Here is a 20,828-nt window from a genome sequence, read left to right as displayed (position 1 = left end):
GTAACCGGCAGCGCGCAGTGTGTCCCACCTGACAGCGAAGCCAGCGCTGCAGTGTGTCCACACTTGCAGCGGCTGTTGTAGTGGTGCATTGTGGGCAGCTATCCCACAGAGCACTCGTCCCATTTTGGCGCTGTGGGAAAGGGGACGGAAGGGTGGGCGGGTCTTCCGCTTCCTGTTCCACGACCGTGCTGCCAGGGAATCGGACCCGCGCCTAAGAGGGCCCGCACTTTAAGCACCTTTTTCATTTTTTTTTTTTTTTTAAATCTACCCCGTCCCCGGCTGCGGTCTGCCTCCCATGGTCCCGCCCCCTTTGAGTGAAGCGCCGGCGGTGAGCGCGGCTATGGCCCTGCTATCCAGCTGAGTTCCCAGCCGTCCGGGCCGGCCGGGAGCTTGCGGCAAGCTCGGAATATTGCATGTTCACGGCCGGGGCTGCCAGCATGAGATTGGTAGGCGCCGGGGCTTTGTTCGCACCCTCCGGCAGGAAGAAGCGGAGTCCTGGGCTTTTGCCGGCGTGATCCGACGGAATGGATAGCAGTCAATAGGACGGCTCAGAATGACGCGCTGCGACACGCAATCATGGCTGGACGGAGCTCCCAGCAGGATTGCGGAGTCGTGGGGGGGGTTTGCCGCGTCGTTCCTGGCAAGGCGGCAGGCCCCGCTCTCCCATCTGGAGCTCTGGCCCTTTAATACCCCCTAGCTGGGGGCGTGAGGGGGGTATTTAAAAGTCCGGGGCTTCCACTGCCCTCTGCAACCGGTCCTTCAAATCAGCCCGCGGGGCCCTGCTCCCTCTTGCATTCCCAGAGGGCATCCGCCGCGCCCAGCGGCTATTTAAAAAGGTCCCCGGGGATCAGTAGGGTTAAGAAGGGGTTTGGGGTGCTTACTTAAAGGGGCTGGGGGTTCCACGCTGCCTCTGCTGCAGCCCCATGACCGTGCCACACCAGTCCGGCCCCCTGCTGCAGCAGCTCTGCACCGGCCCGTGCCACAGCCACCTCTGCAACACCCTGTCCTGTGTCTCCAGCCAATCCTGGCCACACACTCTGCAGCCGCTGGCAAAGCCCAGCAAGCCCCACACACTGCGCGCCTCGGACCGATCATGAAGGGTAGCTTTGGCGCCGCACCGAGGAGGGTAGTGAGCATGGGGTGGGGGCTGGCCGTACACAGCTGTACGAGCACAGCTGTAACTACCAGCGCTGCAAAAATGTAAGTGTAGCCATACCCTAAGTCTTATTGAAAGTCAGTGGGACTTAGGCTCCTAAATTGCTTCCTCACATTTGAAAATTCAGCTACCCCAGCTCTAATATTGTCTTTCCTTCCTTCTGATTCATCTGTTCTTCTGCTGTACACAACCCAGATTGGATTAGAACCAGATGTTTAGAACTAGAAGTTTATGATAACTAGTGCACCTGTTTAGTTCTGTAGAGGGGTGATCACCTGCTCCTGCCCGAGAGGGGTTAAAAGTAGCCCTGGGGAGGGCTGTGGCTGGGAAGCTACTAGGCTGACTGGGGAAGTAGCTGCAGCTGGGCCACGCCCATCAGGCCACAGCCGGCATGTATAAAAAGGACAGTGAGCCAAGAGCTGACACAGTCTCTCTCTGCTTTCAGAGAGAGTGAGAAGGGCCTGGTTACTGGCAAGCTCAGGGTGCCTAGAGTGAGGCAGGGCTGGGGAAAGGCCAGAGGGCTGGGGAGCTCCAGGCTGGCAACTCCCCAGGCTGCAGGGCCTGGTCCAAGGCCCATAGTGGTACTGGGAGGCAGAGGAAGGCAGCAGGTCCGAACCCCTTTGCCTATGATGAGTGGATTTTACACTGCAGTCTGCCCCAGTGAGCAGGGGCTAGATGATGATTGGCAGTAGCCCAGACTGAGGCAAGGTGGGGATTAGAGGGTTGGGGGTTTCCCAGAGAGAGGAGACCCATAGAGACTGGTGGGTATTGCCAGGGGGCAGCCCCAGGGTAAAGGGGCATCAGGGTCCGGGAGGGACACGGGGTCAGCAGCAAGCAGGACATGGGCCTGCAGAGGGTGCCCAGGCTGGAAAAGAGCTAATTCCCCAAGATGACCAGCAGGAGGTGCCACAGGGGTGAGTCCTGCACCTTTACAAGTTCTCAACACTCAAATCAAGGTTCCTTTCTGTGGATCACTAACCACACTTTCTGACAGTATAACACTTGACATACCATACCTTCTTTGCAATACAGGATCACAGAATTAAGGGCCAAGTTCTGACACTCTTCACTCTTGCCCCATGAAACAGCTGCAAATAAATTCTGCAAAACCAGCAATATTTTGGTCCTCCATGGCTGCCTGTACAGATTACTTGTGGCAGCTGTGGAACAAATATGAGCAGAGGAAGGTGTATAGGGCTGTGGGAAAGACAGGTAATCCATTCTAAAATTCACAGACCATTCCCCTGGCTTGTAAATATTACCCAGAAAAATCTCTTCCCACTGGCCTGCAGCAATACTACTTCATAGCCTTTGGAAGAGACAGTGAACAGCAGTTCTACCCTTTAGTTCTCCTCCTGGTCACAGCTCTTCATTTGTAACTACAGTCCAATACTATAATTTCCACTTTTTTTCTGAAATAGTCTCAAAGATGTACATTGTGTTAAAAGTATCTTCTGTTTTCGGGGGGGGTCTTCTAAAAAATAGGCCCTTACTTTGATGCTCTACCTGAATGGGCATAGCCCAGAGATTGGGACACAGAAACAAGAACCACATCAGCTGATTTGTTTCTATGGCAACCAAGTTATTGATCTGTCCCAAGGTCATCTCTCCCATGGACAAGTTGGATGTGGAAAGCCTCAGGATCTTATTGTATATCATTGCCTGGAGAGAGGGATAAAGTACAGTATATAAAGTTACAATAGCAACCAGACATTGCAAATGTCAGTATCAGAGATTGTCCATTCCCCCAGTTCCCAGAGAGAGAGATTTTTGAAAACAGAGGTTAAATAGAATTATTGCCTCAATTTTTTTGTTATTCCTGCAGCCATTACAAGCAGTCCCACTGGACCAAATGTCTCCATGGTGTGACTACACAGACCTCATTCAGCAGCAATGAATTTGACCTGATGGAACTGTTCTTCTGAGCAAGGGCTGCAGGAGTGATGCTCATATGAGATCACTAACAGAACAAAAATGAGAACAGAGTGTAGAGAATAGAGATATGGGACAAGAAGGAATACAGCTTATTTTTGATGAAAAAATATAAATAAAGCTTAACAGAAGTTCAGATAAATCTAAAATTAAGAGCAATTACAGTAACTGGCAGGTAGAAACCCTGTAATTAAAAAATGAGTTTCTATCATGTTTTCTATTAAGTTTTCAAGCAGTAAACAGTAAATAAAGGCAAGCTAGGCTGAAAGCGACCTGGTGGAGAGCATTTTGTATAGCCAAACAGGAGACCTGAGTTCAGGAAAGATCTTGGGGCTACACTCCCAGAGCAGAATATAGGGTTTGGAGTAAAACAAAGGTTTTCAGTCTACAGCAGCGGCAGTTTAAAACTAGCAGGGCTCAGATCTGCAAAAGCTTTAAGCTCCAGAAGATATTGTGGTACCAGTCCTCAGCTGTGGTTAAACATCACACAGATAAAGGACAAGATAAGCGAATGAATAAAATGTGGAGCCATTACTAGGGCATTTTACAGCATGCCGATCTCAGAAACAACATCTTACTCACCAGTAAGGCACCTCGCAGGTTGATGCCGGTTTCTATGGTAACATAATAGGAAGCCTGCAGAAAAGTCCTCTGCAGGATAAGGGCCAGGAAGAGAAGAACTGCTAGGACATAAGCATTTCCAAGAAAATCCTGTGAGGAGAGGTATGAAGTTGATGTCTCCTTAGACTAAAAAGAAAGAGAGAGAAAAAAAGTTTTTTAGACAACTCTATGTTGGGAAGATGCACTGTTATTTGGACATTGGAAATCAGAAGATTGTTTTCACAATGGCACTATAGGATTAATAATAGCGTAGCAAAGCCATGACTACCTGTAAAACCACAGTTCTGACTATACTCCATACTAGGACCACTTGGAACTTCTTTGCAACCACAGGGATAGAACCCAGATGTTCCTGTTTCAAAAGTACCCAGGCATTTAACATGTGCTGAAGGAGTACTGCTCTTAGCAGAAGAGAGACTATGAAAGGCAGTTCTGATTCCAAACTGAGGGCAGCAGTTCAATTACACATTCAGGCAGTTTATTACAATGCCTATCCCCACTGATGAATAAAGCCAGAATACTGAGGTCCAAGATTCTGGCACTTGGAGTCTGGGAGAAGCAGTTCACACCTGCCTTAAGACTGAGTGAATTGGTTGTTGATCTGCTCTTTGGGCCAGAGAACAGGTATAGGGAGATGAGCACCAAATCAGCATGCTCAACACAAAGGTAGTGTTGTCAGCTCTTGAAATTTTATCATGAGTCTCATGACATTTGGTGCTTTTCTTAGATTCTTCAAATTCTCCAGGTCTTCAAAATTTTGTGCAAAAATGTGCCTGTATTTTTCACTGAAAAATCAAAACATTTGAAATATTTTCAACTAGCTCTAGTGGCTCCCTTTTTTCCCCTTCCTCCAGAGCAGAGATAATTTGCACCAGCCTGAGTCCTGGCATGGATCATGTCCCCCTGTGCACCTCCCCAGCTGCATTGGCTGGTGCACTAGGGAAAGGAAGAGCCCAACCTGCTTGCCTCCAGCCTGCTTCCCTCCTCCTCTTCACTGTGATCCACAATGTGGGTAGGCCATGCTAGGGAGTAAGCCTTACACCACCTTTTGCCTTCCATGAGCAAGTATGTACCACAGAACACACTATGGTCCTATTAGAGGGATTTATTGCGGGGGTGAGACTGAGTCTGGCAGCTGGAGTCACAGTGAAAGAATCTGTAGGGCTGGAGCTGAAAAGAAACGTATTCCTCTGTGGAACTTGATCTAAGTGTTCCATACCTTCGACCCATGGGGCCCAACACTCTGCCCACTGGATGAATGTCGCAGGCACAGGTGACATATTTAAATTTGGCAGATTGCAAGCTTTCCTTTTATAAACACCTCAATGGATCACAGAGTCATGCAGTGGCACAAAAAAAGATGGCTGAATGATATTATTCACCCAATTGTCTTCAAACCATTAGCAACACAACTTCACTTTAAAAACAAGCACTAAGGTCTCTGACGTCTGCTGGATGTGAAACACAGGCCTTTGTCTTCTGGCAGCAATGGGCAAGTCAAGACTGACAATATATAGCAGAGAATCAATAACTGCACAACTGGTACTGACAGGGTTTTATTTTTCTTCTAAGCCCTTGGTTTCATTAAGTGAATAACATTGTTCATAGGCGTTGGGCTGACAGTCGTGATGACTCAGACTTTTTAATTATCCATATCCCAGATACAGCACAGGGAAACAGCAGTGAAAGCTTTCTTGAACTATCCCACCAATGCACATCCTAGGATGTAACAGAGTAGTTTATTCACCAGGCCCATTTTGCCTTGACATCTCAGCTGCGTGTGGATGGTATTTTCTTGGCTGAAGACACCTACCCACATACACCACATAGCAGCCGACAGAAGATAACTTTTATTGTCTTGGGATGGTTATTGATATTTTATGTGTATTTTATGTAATTAATTTCCTTCCGGGAATATAAAATAAGCAAATAAAGTCTATACCATGTGGCTAATTGCCAGTACTGTTATGCTGGGTCTCACGCTTTCTCTTCTTTGGGGAAGGTTCAGGGCACCATTGCTTGCCTCTGAATCGGTGTTTTAATTACCCCACTAGTGTCCTTGAGGAGGGGAGTGGAGAGGGAGGGACCTGGGCCCACCCCCTTCTCCAGGTCCCATCCCAGGGGCCCTGAGGTTTGTGGTGAACCACTTGAACTAGCAGTTCCTTCCCCTGGGCTACTTCCCTCTCCTGCCCTTCAGCTTGTGAAGGGGCTTCTTGCCCTCCTGCTACATAAGCCAGGTGCCCCTTACCTAGGGTTTTTTTGGATTTCTCAGCCCACCACAGCACTCCTCCAAACTTTCCTTTTGGTCTTTCTTCAAAATTGTTCTCTGCTCCAACTCCTTCAAACCACTCTCTGCTCCAACCAAACCTTCCTGCTCCAGCTCCCACACTGGCTGAAGCAGGGGTTTTTATCACATGACTGACTGCTGGTGCTTTAGTTATCTATAGCCAACCTTCCTCCCCTTGCAGGGAATAAGGCTCCCTGCTAACACTCTCCTGCTGCCCTCTGGCCATGCTGTATCACAACCTACAATCTGACTGTTGGAGTTGGAGGAACCATTCTGAATAATAAAAGAATAGGTCTGCTGAGCCTTCATCATGCATGGGACGTGAATGCCTCATGAGGATGAAAAGCCTTTTCTTTAACTCATTTTGTTTGCATTTTCCCATTTTCAAGCTTTTCTGTCCTGGTCAGTTTCAGCCAGGAAGGGAAGTGAATGTATCAAAATACTGCCAGAAAAGCTCTTCTTATGGTATTTCTGATCCACTGGATGTACTGGAACTGTTACAAAAAGCCTGTTCTCATGAAATTTCCATCCTGATTTCCAGATGAATGAGGTTTGGAAAAGTATGAATCCAGACCATATCTCCAGACCCTTTAAGGTTCTCTCGTCACTCATGATTATTGTGCTCTGCTATTTCATTGCAGGCAAGAAGTACTCTGCTCTGCCCAGGCTGGCTTAGTCCAGTCCCCTCTACCCCCACACCATCACATACCCATTCCCTTGACATATGCAGTCTTTCACCAAAAGGGAAGAGGATTTTGTAGTTACAGCACTGACTGAACCTCGAGAGATGGGGGTTCAATTCCCAACTCTACCACGGGCTTCTAGTATGACCTTGACCAATCTATTTAGGGCCAGATTTTCAAATGTATTTAGACATTGAAAGATGCATATAGATGCCTTATGATATTTTCAGAACTGCCTAAGCACATTTGGCACCTAAGTCCCATTGAAGTCAATGGGAGGTAGGCACCTAACCTGCTTATACACTTTTGAGAATTCCACTAAGTGTCTATTTGCATCTTTAGGAACCTAAATACCTTTGAAAAGTTAGCTCTTAATTTATGTCTGTGCCTCAGTTCTCTATATGTACAATGGAGATAATAATATTGTCCTACCTCAAGGGGGGATGTGTAGATAAATGAATTAATGTTGGGGATGTTCTTAGATAAGAGGATGATGGAAGGGATAAGAATAAGAGCTTAATTAAAATTGGTAGAGAATTTAAAAGAGAAACAAAATGGCAAGGGCAATGGGGAGTAAGTTTATCAAAATCCATTAATTAAAAGTAACTGTGTTTTGAAAGCAGGCCAAGGGTCACTGCGCCAATCTGACTCTCTGCCAGAGGTTTCAAGTTCTCCATTTATTCTGAGTTACCCTTAAATCTTCCCAAGCTTCAAAAGATGTTTGCCCCAGCCAGTGTTAATTAAAATGACAGAAAACAAATACATTGAAAAGAGTACAGAGAATGAAAATGGGTAAAGACCTGTGGTTTCCCAAATTTAAGAGCTAAAGGTTATCACTTATGAAGGGAAATATCCCATTCTTTGATTGTGCAATAAAACCAGAATTTAAGGTTCTGAGGAAGAAAATGAACTTTGACTTTTGACCCCGTGGCTCTGATCATTAAGGTTCAATGAGGACAAAGAGCTTTATTTAATAGCTCTTATAGTGACTAAATGACAGTCTGATGCAAAACAAAAAGTATCAGTCAAAAGATATCATCATGGTTATACAGCCCAGGAGCAAATGTTTGAGACAAAGTGACGACAATCAAGGGGTATGTTTTAAAAGGAAAATATTATTTCATTACACCTCCATTTTGCCCATCCAAATTCTAAACACAGACTGTGGAAAGTCTTCCTTCTGTCTCTTCTACTACCAGTTAATAAGTAATTCTTTTCTTAAAGAAATCTATAATTACTTTTCACTAGTTTTCTGGTAGTTGCTGTCTGAGAGACACTTGCTATATGATAGGAATTGTCCTATAGAATACATTCACACAGCACTCACAGTGACAATTGAAATTAGATGGGAGCTACCAGGCAAATAGACATTTGCCCTTCTATAGCTTTTCAGTGGGTATAATAAAGTACTTTGCACCACCATAGTCTTCCATCCAAGGATCTCATAATATACACAACAATTAATGAATTATGCCTCAAGCTAATATGAGATGAATAAGTATGATTATCTCCATTTTACTGTGGGGGAATTAAGGCACAGAAGAGTTAAAGGACTGGTTTTTAAATCACCCACCTCTGAAAATCAGACCCTAAATAGCTTGCCCACAGTGACAGAGTGAGTCAGTGGCAAAGCCAGGCTTAGAACCAAAATTCAAAGCCCATTAAACTATCTGCTATAACATTCATGCAAAGCAGGCACAAAAGAGGCGCAAAGGCCCAGACAGAGTGAATTTGTTTCAAAAATGTGATAGAATATTTGTGTGTAATTCTTTGCAATGTTTGTCTGTCTCTAGTAATCATCCTTATCTTACCTGTGCTTTCCTAAAATTATTGTACGAGGGCTTGATGTGGATGGGAGCTTGATAGCTACCGAGCGTGGTAAAAGGATATGCACCAGCCCTTAACAGGAGTACTGGTTTACCAAGTCAGTAGTTACTAAGTGCCTCATTTCCACAGTCTGGACAATGGCTCAACACCATTGCACCAGGCTTCATCGACCAATACACCTCCTTTTGAGTGCCACACATTTGTGCAGAAAGGGTATGGACACTGGTGCCAGCTGAACATGCTGAGCTTTGAGTGCCTTTCATTAAATGATTTGATTGCTTCCTGAACACCTGTTCAGCATGTTTGCACACATCACCAGGTGCATCTCCCCTCTACAACATGTAAAGGTTTGTATAATCAAGTCCTTCCACTCCCTTTAACTTTCTGTCTCATGCAGAATTCAAGTCATGTAGTCGAACCCTGTGGGTATAGCAGGAATTTCCTCTCCTAGTCCCACAAGCATTTTATCTAACCTACTCTTACAAGCTTCTAATAGCTGCCCCTCAGCTACTTATCCAGGAGGTTGGACAGAGCCAGACATTAGCAGAGCAGTGTAAGGAACCTTGCGTTGCCACTGCCTATGCTGTGTTTATACTGTGACAACAGAGCACTTCAACTTCCAAGGCTGATAATCTAGCAGTGCCCTCAACAAACACCCGTTTCACTTGAAAGAAATAAGGAAAGAAACAAAATGGTAATCATGCACCAATAAGAATGCATAGTCAAAAATACAGAAAGCGTCACATATATCAAAAACTGATACCAAACAAATTCTTTTAATCAATGTTGTCAACTTACTTTTTCAGTTGTGTTTGTATCATTTTGGTTAATATTTTGGAAGCTTTCGACTATGCCAGAAATGCATAGTGGCCCAGCAAAACCCAACAAGTCAGCCAAGTAACGGAAGGTGCTGCTGAGAAGGATTGGCCGTCCAAAAGCCCTGTACATTGCTAACCATATAGAGGGAATCTTATTCGGCTGGTTTGCCACCTCCTTCTGGAAAACAAAGGAATCAGTGCACCAAGAATTAGTCTCACTGGCAGTTTAGGGCAGCTTCCATTTTATTGCTCTCATGCCTTGTTGGATGCCCAAGTGTTTTATGGAGGGGTTATAAATTAGATTAGGTAGACAGACAAGATAGACAGTTTGATAGATTTTCAAATTATCTTCACAACAAACTCCCCAAAACACATCGATCTTGCTTATTATGTTTTCCCCCCAAAGTCATAACACTTCTGCTTCTATGAATAGTCAGACGTAAACACAGACTGCTATTGATCATTGTCATTTGTATAATTCATCAAAGGCCTGATCCATCAAACCCTTGCTCATGTGAGGTCAATGGTACTTGAAAGAGTAGGGATTACTGACATGAGTAAGGGGTTGCAGGATCAGACCCAGAAAAATATGGACAACCATCCTCCAGTATGTAACACACTGAATTGTCCATCTCTTGATGTCTTCAACTCAAGAATGGATGCATTTCTTGAAGATGTTCTTTAGCCAAACACAAATTATCCTTTAGTCATATGCAAGTTACTGGGCTCAATACAGGGGTAACTGGATGAAATTTAATGGCCTGTGATATACAGGAGGTCTGATTGGATGATCTGATGGTCTCTTCTGACATCAAACACTACAAAACTATGAACCATCATTCTAAAGCACCAATCTTCAAATATATTCATGTGGCCAGATTGAGGCAATATGATAGATTTGAAAATATTTTGATCAATAGAGGAAAGAATTTGATTCAGTGGATCTGTATCCCAAAAAGCATTTCTGTGTGGTCCAGGCAGTTGCTTCTCACAAACTACAAAAGCTTATTACAACAATCTATAACCCACTAACAACTCCAACACACACCCCTCAAACTGCTTCCCCACTTCCTTTCCTCCCTATGACTGGAGGGATGTTAATGGGCCACTTCACCTTGAATTGTCCCTTGAAACATATGTTAACTAATTATGCTAAACAATCTGTTCCACCTTGTACGTAGCTGTGACAATCTGAGTAAGTTTCCCAGACTTGAAGAAGAGCTCGGTGCAAGCTCGAAAGCTTGTCTCTCTCACCAACAGAAGTTGATCCAGTAAAAGATATTACCTCACCTGCCTTGTCTCTCTAAAAATGTATCTGTCATTCTTCAAGAAGCACTGATGCCTGCATGTTGTAACCCTGGCCAGGACTTTTGTGAGTGTTCCTATAGACACTTTTAGCTAACTAGTAAATAAACAAAAAACAAGTATGTCTCAGCACTCTGCACGGCCACTTCATGTATTTTTTCCTCTAGGTTTTTCTTTGGCACAAATTCAGCAGTGATATAATATGTGGACAATGTCAAAAAAGAAGAGGTAGCAAACATATGGGAGGATAGAACCTACCTGAAAAGTGACCTAGGGAGATTAGAGGAGGGAGCCACAGGCAACAAGGAGAAATTCAGTACTGATAGCACAGGGAAGGGGCATAACCAAGTAGTTATGCTTAGTACATTAGGGCTAGTTTATTTCTAGATCCTCTTATTAATAATTATATTTTGACGCAGGAAAGGATAGTAGCTTTAGCAGAGAAGCTGTTTGGCATTCATCTGCTAGAGGCCAGATTTTTAAAGGTATTTAGGCATTAAAGATACAAAGAGGTACCTAGCGGGATTTTCAAAAGTGTCTAACTTCCACTGAGGTCAATGGGAATTAGCCACCTAGGGCCTTTGGCAAATCCCTTTTAGGTGCCTCTCTGCATCTTTAAACATCTAAGGGCATGTCTACACTACAAAATTAAGTAGCCATCCAGCCACTGCAGTAATTAAGTCAGGTGGGCGTGTCCCCACCATGCTCATTGTGTTGGTGGAGTGTGTCCTCACTAGCAACGCTTGGATCAGTGCACAGAGCAGGACACCACAGGTAGCTATTCCACAGTGCACCCAGCTGTGGGGGATTTTGGGATGCCTTGCAATGGGATCAAAACAGTGTCGTGGGGGGAATGGGAACATGGCTTCGACTGCCCACGATGCAGTTTTATATCCACTCCATGATATCCATGGGAAACAACCCATGTTTTTTCGTTCCTCTTTTTGAAAGCCTGGTTTAGCCACACATACACCATAGCCCTCGTACCTTATCCTGCAGTATTTCTGGAGCCAAGAGAGGAGCCACCACGCAGAACATTGCGATGTCATTCAAGCAGCCCTGCTACAAGCCATAAAATGAAACAATTCTCAGTTGCTGCTGAACACGGTGGCAACTGAACACGGTGGAGCGCTGTTTCTGGTCCCAGGAAACAAGCACTGACAGGTGGGATTGAATTGTTTATGCAGCTGTGGGATGATGAGTGGCTGCAGAACTTTCAAATGTGGAAGGCCATGTTCCAGGAAATTTGTGCAGAGCTTTCCCCAGCTCTGAAGTACAGCAACATTAAAATGAGGCCTGCTCTGACAGTGGAGAAGTGAGTGGCAATTGCTCTGTGGAATCTTGCAACACCAGAATACTACCAGTCAGTTGGGAATCAGTTCGGAGTTGATAAATCCACTAGGAGACCTGTTGTGATCCAAATATGCAGGGCCATTGAATGACCTCTGCTCTAAAAGGTAGTAACTCTGGGCAACGTGCAGGACATAGTGGATGGTTTTGCCACAATGGGGTTCCCTAACTGCGGTGGGGCGATAGATGGCACGCATACCCCAATCTTTGCACCAGACCACCTTGCCAAAGAGTACATAAACCAAAAGGGATACTTTTCAATGGTGTTGCAAGTGTTGGTAAATCACAGGGGATGTTTCACCAACATCAGTGTGGGATGGTCAAGAAAGGTGCAATAAGAGACTTTCTTTCCAGATTTCAAAATAACCACTGATGATGTTGAAATGCCAATAGGATCCTGGGAGACCCAGCCTATCCCTTGCTCATATAACTCATGAAGCTGTATACCAGCCACCTCAACAGCAGTAAGGAGCGGTTCAACAATAGGCTAAGCAAGTGCAGAATGTTGGTGGAATGTGCCTTTGGATGTTTAAAGGGTCACTGGTGTAGTTTGCTTACTAGATTAGACCTCATTAGATCTAGATAAATATCTAGATCTAGATAATTAGATATCCTCATTGTTATCACTGTGTGCTGGGTGCTCCATAACATCTCTAAGGCAAAGGAAGAGAAGTTTCTGCAGGGGTGGGATGTGGAGGTGAGTAGGCCGGCAGCTAATTTTGAGCAGATAGATACTAGGGCAATAAGAAAAGCCCAGAGAGGAGCTCTGCATCTCCAGGAGGCTTTGAAAACCTGTTTCAGTAATGTGCCACAGTAATGTGTGCTGCTTATCTGCATTGTGCCTTCCCATACCATCCCCTTCACTGCACCAGTTACCCTGAACTTCTCCTTCCCCTCATCTCCCAAACCCCTATTCTTGGAATAAACAAAGAATACTTCATTCTTGAAATGTTGACTTTTATTGCATAAACATAAAGAATCTGAAAGACCAGGAAAATAATTTAACCTTGGGCAAATGGTGTGCTAAAATTGGGAGGAGAGAAACCAAGTCAGCTTGTCTGTGAAAGCACAGAAGTCTTGCTCGTCAAAGGTCTTCAAATGGCCACCTTTTGTTCTTCGTACCTGCCCCTGGTGTTGAGTGGAAGGGATACTGTATCTTCTTTCCCCCACCGTCATCCCCACCTCCTGGAACAATTAGTGGAGGGGGATTGGGAACAGGTTGATGTTTGCAGGCTGTTGTGCTGGGACTGCATAGGGAGTCTAGCCTCAAGCTGTTTTTCTTGAAGCTCAACCAGATACCTCAACATGGCTGATTGGTCCTTCATAAATGCAGCAACCCATCCTGCGTGGCATGCTCATGCGTCTGGGATGCTCTCCGGCTCTCCATGTCCATGTCCAATTTTTCAGACAGTGAAATCCTCCAGGCTCTGAGCTCCATACCAGCTGTTCTGGAAGCGGTGATCAGATGTTCAGCTGCATGTGTGTGTTCTCCCTGTGTGCTGCCTCAGTTCTGTGCAGACATCTGGCATAGCAGACCTCAGGTGAACCGCCCAATGACCATAAGATCTGTTAAGGTATGAAGGCGCCAGGCCAGTTTATTGTCGACAAAGCACAGTAATAGCACCTGGAGACTCTATGAGAATACTAAGACATGTATGCCCATGACAATGGACACAACTCAGTGAATGGTGGGACTTTCCATTCCCCCTTCGGCTGGACAAAGATACTTCCTTTGAGATATATCTTTATACCCTGATACAAACAAGTTAGTATTGCCTCTGATATAGTTAGTTACCGCCCCCTGACTTGGCTAGTTATCATCTTGTACATGTTGGTTCCATCAAAACATCTCTATTACATACTGTCATCCTGACCTTATCTTTTAGGAAGGGTCAGTGTGTTTCTGTTATCCTCAGGGAATGTTTTTGTACCATCCTTGATATTGGGATGTTTTGGTACCACTTGACTGCATGTGCATTCTGTGACTAGCACTCCTTAGGAATGTGTATTTCTGCAATATCAGCCCTGTTCTTGCCAGATTCTGTGAGCAAGTCCTGCCTCAAACCATGCCTCTGATACAAGGGCTTATGTCTCAAGATCTCTTTCTACTACAGAAGCCTTCATTATCTCGTTGAACATGATACCACGCGTTCTCTTTTTCCATCTTCTAATGTGCCCCCTTTCCCTAGCAATACAGACATTGCTTTGAGACCAGGGACCAGAATTAAGCCTCTCATATTGTGGTGTTTGTCCTCAGTGGCTCCAGGGGAGGGGTGGGAGGGGGCTTGCAGTGATGAAAGAACACAGGAAGCCCGCCACCCCTTCCCTTAACACTGCTGGTAGCAGTCACCTTGGGCATGCAGATTCTGAAGTCAATGACAATCTCTGACACCCAAACCACAGCATACTAGGGAAACTGTGACTGAGAGACCCAGAAGTCATCATGGGTGGGGGAATCACATGCTTTATTGTTTGTGGTATGAACATTTGTAATGAAAACTTCCCTCATTTCCCCTAGGTAACCCTAAGTGAAATCAATTTCCTGAAGGTAACAGATGTGGCATGGGGACAGATGCTGCAAATGTCTGGATACAGACTTGGTCTTTATGCTGCTATGCTGTATACTGCAATGATGCCAGCAGAGTTAATACAGGAGTGGTGTGGGAAAGTGTCCTACCACGGTGGAAGAAATAAGGCAGCCTTCCCCAGAAACCTTCTGCAAAGGATTGCAGAGTACCTTTATGAAAGCTTCCTGGAGATCTCCATGGAGGATTCCCGGGCCATCCCTGTGCACCCTCTGCATAGCTGGAGTGGCCATTGGGAAGCAGATACTCACTGTACCTCACTTTTTCTTCATAGTAAATATAAAATATAAAAACATGTAATCCCTACAATTTGATTGTGCCGCTTGCCTGGAGCTAGAATCCAGGATGTGATGGAGTGTCTGCCGAGACTGATCAAGACCTCGGACAGCTACCCCTTCCTACTTCTCCTCGTGGGCACCAATGATACTGCCAAAAATGACCTTGAGCAGATCAATGAAGACTACATGGCTCTGGGAAGGCAGAGGCCTTCCCTGTTGAAGGCAAAGGCCCAGGTATGGACCATCGAATTGTGGAAGTAAAAACATGGTTATGCAGGTGGTGTCGGAGAGAGGGCTTTGGATTCTTCAATCATGGGATGTTATTCCGGGAAGAAGGATTGGTAGGAAGAGATGGGATCCACCTAACAAGAGAGGGAAGAACATCTTCACAGGCAGGCTTGCTAACCTAGTGAGGAGGGCTTAAAACTAGGATCACCAGTTAGTCTTGCTTTGAACAGGGGGATTGGATGAGATGACCTCCTGACGTCTCTTCCAAACCTAATATTCTATGATTGGAATTGCATACTCACCAGAGGTGCCTTCCCCGGCATCAGGCTCAACCATATTGTCCTGCAAACAGCTGGACTGCTCTGGGGTTAAAAATGGCTCCTGGCTCTTGGGGAGAATGGATCCCATGCTCGCCTGTCTCTGATTCTCCTCCTCCTCCTCCTCTTCCTTGTCCAGAATGTTCTCCGTGTTGGTGCCTAAGGTGGCCTGGGACTCAGACTCCTGGGCAGGATCTACGCTGTGTTTGAGGGTAGTGGTGGGATCGCCGCTGAGAATTTCATGCAGCTCATTGTAGAAGTTGTATGTCTATGGTGCAGAACCAGAATGACTGTTCACCTTCCTTGCCTTCTGATACACCTGCTGAAGTTCTTTCATTTTCACATGGCACGGCTGCGTGTCCCTGGTGTAGCCCTTCTCCCTCATGCCCTGCATGATCTTTTCATAGATGTCTATGTTTCTTCAGCTGTATTAGAGCTGTTCTTGCACAGACTCTTCTCCCCACAGACCAATAAGATGTACCACTTCCTGTGTACTCCCAGCTAGAGCGCGTTTGGGGCATTGAGTCACCATGATCAGCTGGGCTGGTGAACTCTCTATGCTGACCAAACTGGAAGTGGAAATTCAAAAGTTCCCGGGGCTTTAACAGGGGAGGGGCTGTTTCCTCTGTACCCGGCTGCTATGTAGTGAAGTTGAAAACAATCTCCAGATTGGTCACAGAAGAGCATTGTGGGACACCTCCTGGAGGCCATGTCTGTCGATTTACACAATGCTGCATCTTCACTGCCTCTCTGTCAATCTATCAACAACAAATTAAGCACTACGCCTCTTGCTGAAGTGTGGTAATTAAGTCAGTGTTACAAGTGAGTTAGGTCAGTAGAACAGACCTGGTAGTGTAGACACATACATTAGGTCAACGTAAGGCGGCTTCTGTCCATCTAAATTTGTAGTGTAAACCGGGCCTAAATGTTGTTAATAAAATCTGGCCCTAGGAGGTTTGGAAGTTCACAGAATGCTGTCTAAGGGTGAAACTCTCCCCTATGCAGAGGTACAGCACAAGGACTATGCACTATTTGAGTCACACTTAAGGACTCAAAATAGGTCTTCATGATAAGTCATGGGCTGGACCCTGTACTGGAGCTAACTTCACCCTATCGTAAGAAGTGGTCCACTATGTAAAAAACTTGGAGAACCACTGGCTGAATGTATTCTATATCAGCAGGCAAGCATTGCTGCTGTCTTTTAGCAATAGTACCACATACTATTCTGTACATTAAATTATTCATTAAAAACCCAACATGGTTTTTGCTGGAATACATCATTTATGGCCCAAAGAGCAAGTGTAGAATGGCAATTTTGTAAACATTAGTCATTTTTTAAAGAATTCACATTTTTCAGCATACTAGTAACTATTGCCAGTAATCCTACAAAATTCATATCACTGTCATCACTACTTGAAATTCATTCATTTGTACTAGGGCTCAACCCATGATACTGAATCAAATTAATATTCCAAGTAAAAGTGACTAATTGTCTTCCTTTCTTTGTCCAGTCTAAGCATTTAAAGTGATTTTAAAAGACAAAGAGAACTCTTCTCAGACTTATTTCTTCCTCTATTTTATCAGCCTGAACTTTAGGTATTACCCAAGGTAAAGCAGGCATCATTCATGCCTTCAGTTTGGTTTCTAGAAAAAATATTTAGAATGAGGTTATTAATTTACAGTATTGCAGTGTACTATTAAGTCGGGTTTTGATCTGAAATTTACTAGCAGAACAAAAAGTTATGGATTTTTTTATGTAATTATGATGTCCAAAGTATTAAAGCTCTGTGCTGTTTGGAGCCTAATTACCTGAGAAACTTCCTCCTTTCTCTATGCTCTGCTACAACAACTGAGGTTCATAGTGGCACATAAGCTAACAGCTCCTGAATTCAAACATCTGAGAGATGCTCGAAAGGCCCTTGACTCTAAAATTTTCTTTCCCAGTTGGTCCATTGGAGTAAGAGTCTGTCGACACTCATGGATGTTATAAAGCAGTGGTTTTCAACTTGTATTCTGTGGACTATGTCTAAACTAGGGTCAGTGAAATTTTGTTTTACCATAGAATAGTGGTTTTCAATCTGTGGTCCATGGATCCCTGGGGGTCCACAGACTAAGTCTAAGATTTCCAATGGTGTCTGCACTCCCATTCAAAAATTTTTAGGGGTCCACAAATGAAAAAAGCCACTGTTATAAAGGCCTTTGGCTGAGAGAATGATCCTGATTTAATCCCTATGTCTTCATTATGAACTGAATGATATATGAGGCATGCATAGCTTGAAAAAAATTGATCACATGTGCAAAAAAGAACAGCAGCCAAATTTTGTCAAGATATGTGATAATGAGTTCCTACATGGAGGATCTCAAATCAAAAAGGTGGCTGTGAGATTTTGGCTGCATTTCAACGTTATAGACTAGGCTATTCTTAATCTGCAGTGAAATCCCCACTGACATCGATGGGAGCTGGGAGGACTCATCAAGGGGAATATAGAGCCCTAAAGACATAATTCTAATACCAGATGTATGATGTGCGTCACGACTTGTCTTACAGTACCCAGGGTTAGGATTTGGTGTGGAATATTTTATCTTTTAAAGACATTTTAAACACAGCTATAAGATAATGTATTTGAGTTTAAATATCATGCTAGCCAAAAAGTAACAAAAGATATACCAGAGTGAATGTCTTTATTAGAGCTGTTTGAAAATTTTTGGAATTTTTTTTTCATCCAAAAATATTTATTCATCTGAATCTAAATGTTCCACTAAAACATGTCAGTTATGACAACATTTCGTTGTAGAAAAAAAAATCAGTATGAAGTGTTTTGATTAAGTGGATCTTATCAAAACAGAACATTCTAATTTTTCATTTTGAAACAACTTTTCATTTTCACATTTATTTTATTTTATACAAATTACTGAACTAATTATCAATTTCAATAGTAATTACCAATTACCCTTAGAATGCCAATCACCAGTGACCAATTATGATATTACTTTCTTATTTTATTTTATTTTATTTTATAATGTAAACATAATTATTAAACCCTAGTTATAATATAATATAATATACAAATAAAACAAAACATAAAACATAAAAATAATATAAAATAAAACTGTCAAACTGAGCCTTAACTTTTCAGTTGATCTCAATAGAACAAAGCACTTCACAAAGCAGAAAATCTCTATTCCCATTTTCTCATACTTCTCACTATTCTCATAGTGAGTTGAAAAAATAAATTCTTCCCATTTGTGCATCATCCAAGCTGAAGAACTGAGTCTGCAAATAGGCTGACGGGCAAGTTAGTTTCTGCTACCTCACAATATTTATAAACTCAGACAACTGCTGCATATTCAAACGGGCTGCAGCCAGAGCCACAGCTTTGTGTTCTGTTAGCTTTTTTAGTAACATATCATCCAGTAACTTCAGTTTGGAAGTTTTACAATCAGGAAATTCAAAATAATACCGTGCCCAACTACACAACTGAAATATTGAATTACAAACAGTGCGTACTCATAGCAACTGTGGTGAATGACCCTGAGCCGGAAATATGTTTGCATAAACTATTTATTAATTATTCTTGAACAGTTAACAAATTCATAAAAAATGAAATCTGTTCAAGGCTAATTTGTGGATGCAAAAAGGGCCTACATTTATGAACTTAAATTCTTCACTGAGTATAGCTATCCCAGTCCTTAATTAGGCAAAATTCCCCATTACAGGACTCAGTGAGAATTTTATCTGATTAAAAGATTGAGTAAGAACTTCAAGAACTGGCCCACTGATCTCAATGGGAATAAGAAAACACTCCAAGTGAAGTTCACAGACCCGATTCATCATTGTGTCACTGCAATTTTACACTGGTGTAATTCTATTGAGTTCAGTGTAAGACAGGAAGAACACAATAGTCAGTCAGGCCCCACAAGTCCATACTCCTGTAGTGCTTGAGATATGTGTTGTGAGGCCAGAGCTTTTCTGGAAATGGACATTTAAAATTCAACCTGCATCAGCTCTCTAGTTTTATCCTTGGAAAGAGTAACTCACTGCTGGTTTAAATTCTTGCCTTGAACAAAAAGAATAGAAATAAAAATTCATGTAGCTGGCTATTTCAAATACACTTTACAACAAGGAACATTGCTAGCCTTATGTTCAGTGTCTTTCATCAAGGTGTGATAAAATGCTTCAGGAAAGAACAGACTCCTTCATTCTGCATGGGTTTGGAATGCACTCAAGCTCAGCTATATCCAGTTTTAGTAAGGGGCAGCTCAACTTAATCCAATAGATCTCAGAGGCTCTTCTCACCAGCTGGGAAAGATTAATAGCCAACTTCATCCAGTAAAGTATACAGCATAAACAATGACATAACATTTTTTTAGCTCACAGGCCATGATGTATTTTAACCTGAAATTTTTTCCTAAATCTGCTGCTGTTTTCTAAACCAAGTCTGCACAGGAGCAAGCCATTTCTTTTGTGGATGTGAAGCTGCCCTAAACGCCACTAGATTGTCAAAGCCATTTCTTAGATTATATCCATCTGGTTTACTTTAGTGTTATCTATGGAGTATCAGTTTGTTTTAGGGTGAAGAAGCACCAGTCACAGCCTGGTTTGGAATTGTAGCATGACTGTGGTTGAATCTAAGGCAGTATATAGACTTTAAACAATTCTGGAAACCAAGAGGAGGAAAAGCTAAGTGAAGTAGGTCAAATTTTTAAAATGAAGCTCATTTAATTGTATGCATATATTTGTGCATACTTAATTTATGAATACAGATATTCAATGTGTGCCACAAATCTGGTGCTTGTGTATGCAGATAGCCAGTAAGGCATCTGACTGACTACCTGGCATCCAAATACCTATTTGTGCATGCATATCAGGTATCTGTGTACATCAGTCCGGCACACTATGATGGGATAAATTCTGCACAGACACCAGAAAGGTTAAGGGAACCCAAGAGTGCTAGTAACATCACTGATTGCACCTGGGGAAGGTAGGGGATCTACTTAAAAGAGGAGAGAGCAGGTGAGTTGGGGAACAGACCAGCGGATAGGGTGCAGTGAGTTTTCTGTCTGGAAATGGGGCTGATAGACAGGGTTGGATTAACTCTCCTGTGGGCCCAGGGCTATTAGATTTTGTGGGGCCCCTGTATACAAGTCTTTTTCCTGGGAGGGAGTATGATGCAGGAGGGGGCTGGGGCAGGGGACCGGGGTGCAGGGTCTGAGAGGGAGTTTGGTGCAGAAGAGGGCTGGGGCAGGGGAGTGGGGTACAGGGGGTGTGGGTTCTGGGAGGCAGTTTGGTGCAAGAGGGAGTTCTGACTCAGGGCAGGGGGTTGGGGTGCAGGAGGGGGTGCAGGATGTAGGCTGCGGCCAGGAGGTTCTTACCACAGGTGGCTCCCAGCCAGTGGCATAGCAGGCTGCCTGCTTGCCACAGCCTCATATCACTCGCGGAA

The 20,828-nt window shown here is 43.8% G+C and overlaps 1 protein-coding gene across 4 annotated transcripts in view; it reads right to left on the bottom strand.

Moving 5' to 3' along the window:
• The window catches only part of ABCC9 (ATP binding cassette subfamily C member 9), a 119,630-nt gene that overhangs the window by 76,170 nt on the left and 22,632 nt on the right, over positions 1–20,828 (bottom strand). For all 4 annotated transcript variants that reach the window (XM_032798330.2, XM_075069972.1, XM_075069966.1 and 1 more), the window contains exons 7-9: positions 9,305–9,502; positions 3,671–3,829; positions 2,663–2,818 (exon numbers count right to left, since the gene is read on the bottom strand). In XM_032798330.2, the coding sequence (XP_032654221.1) occupies positions 2,663–2,818; positions 3,671–3,829; positions 9,305–9,502 (513 nt within the window). The remainder of the gene's footprint in view (positions 1–2,662; positions 2,819–3,670; positions 3,830–9,304; positions 9,503–20,828) is intronic.

This window comes from Chelonoidis abingdonii, chromosome 1, assembly GCF_003597395.2.
Source record: "Chelonoidis abingdonii isolate Lonesome George chromosome 1, CheloAbing_2.0, whole genome shotgun sequence".
In the NCBI taxonomy this organism is placed as follows: Eukaryota; Metazoa; Chordata; order Testudines; family Testudinidae; genus Chelonoidis; species Chelonoidis abingdonii.
The sequence above is the reverse complement of the archived record's forward strand: the minus strand, read 5'-3'. Positions and strand labels throughout refer to the sequence as shown.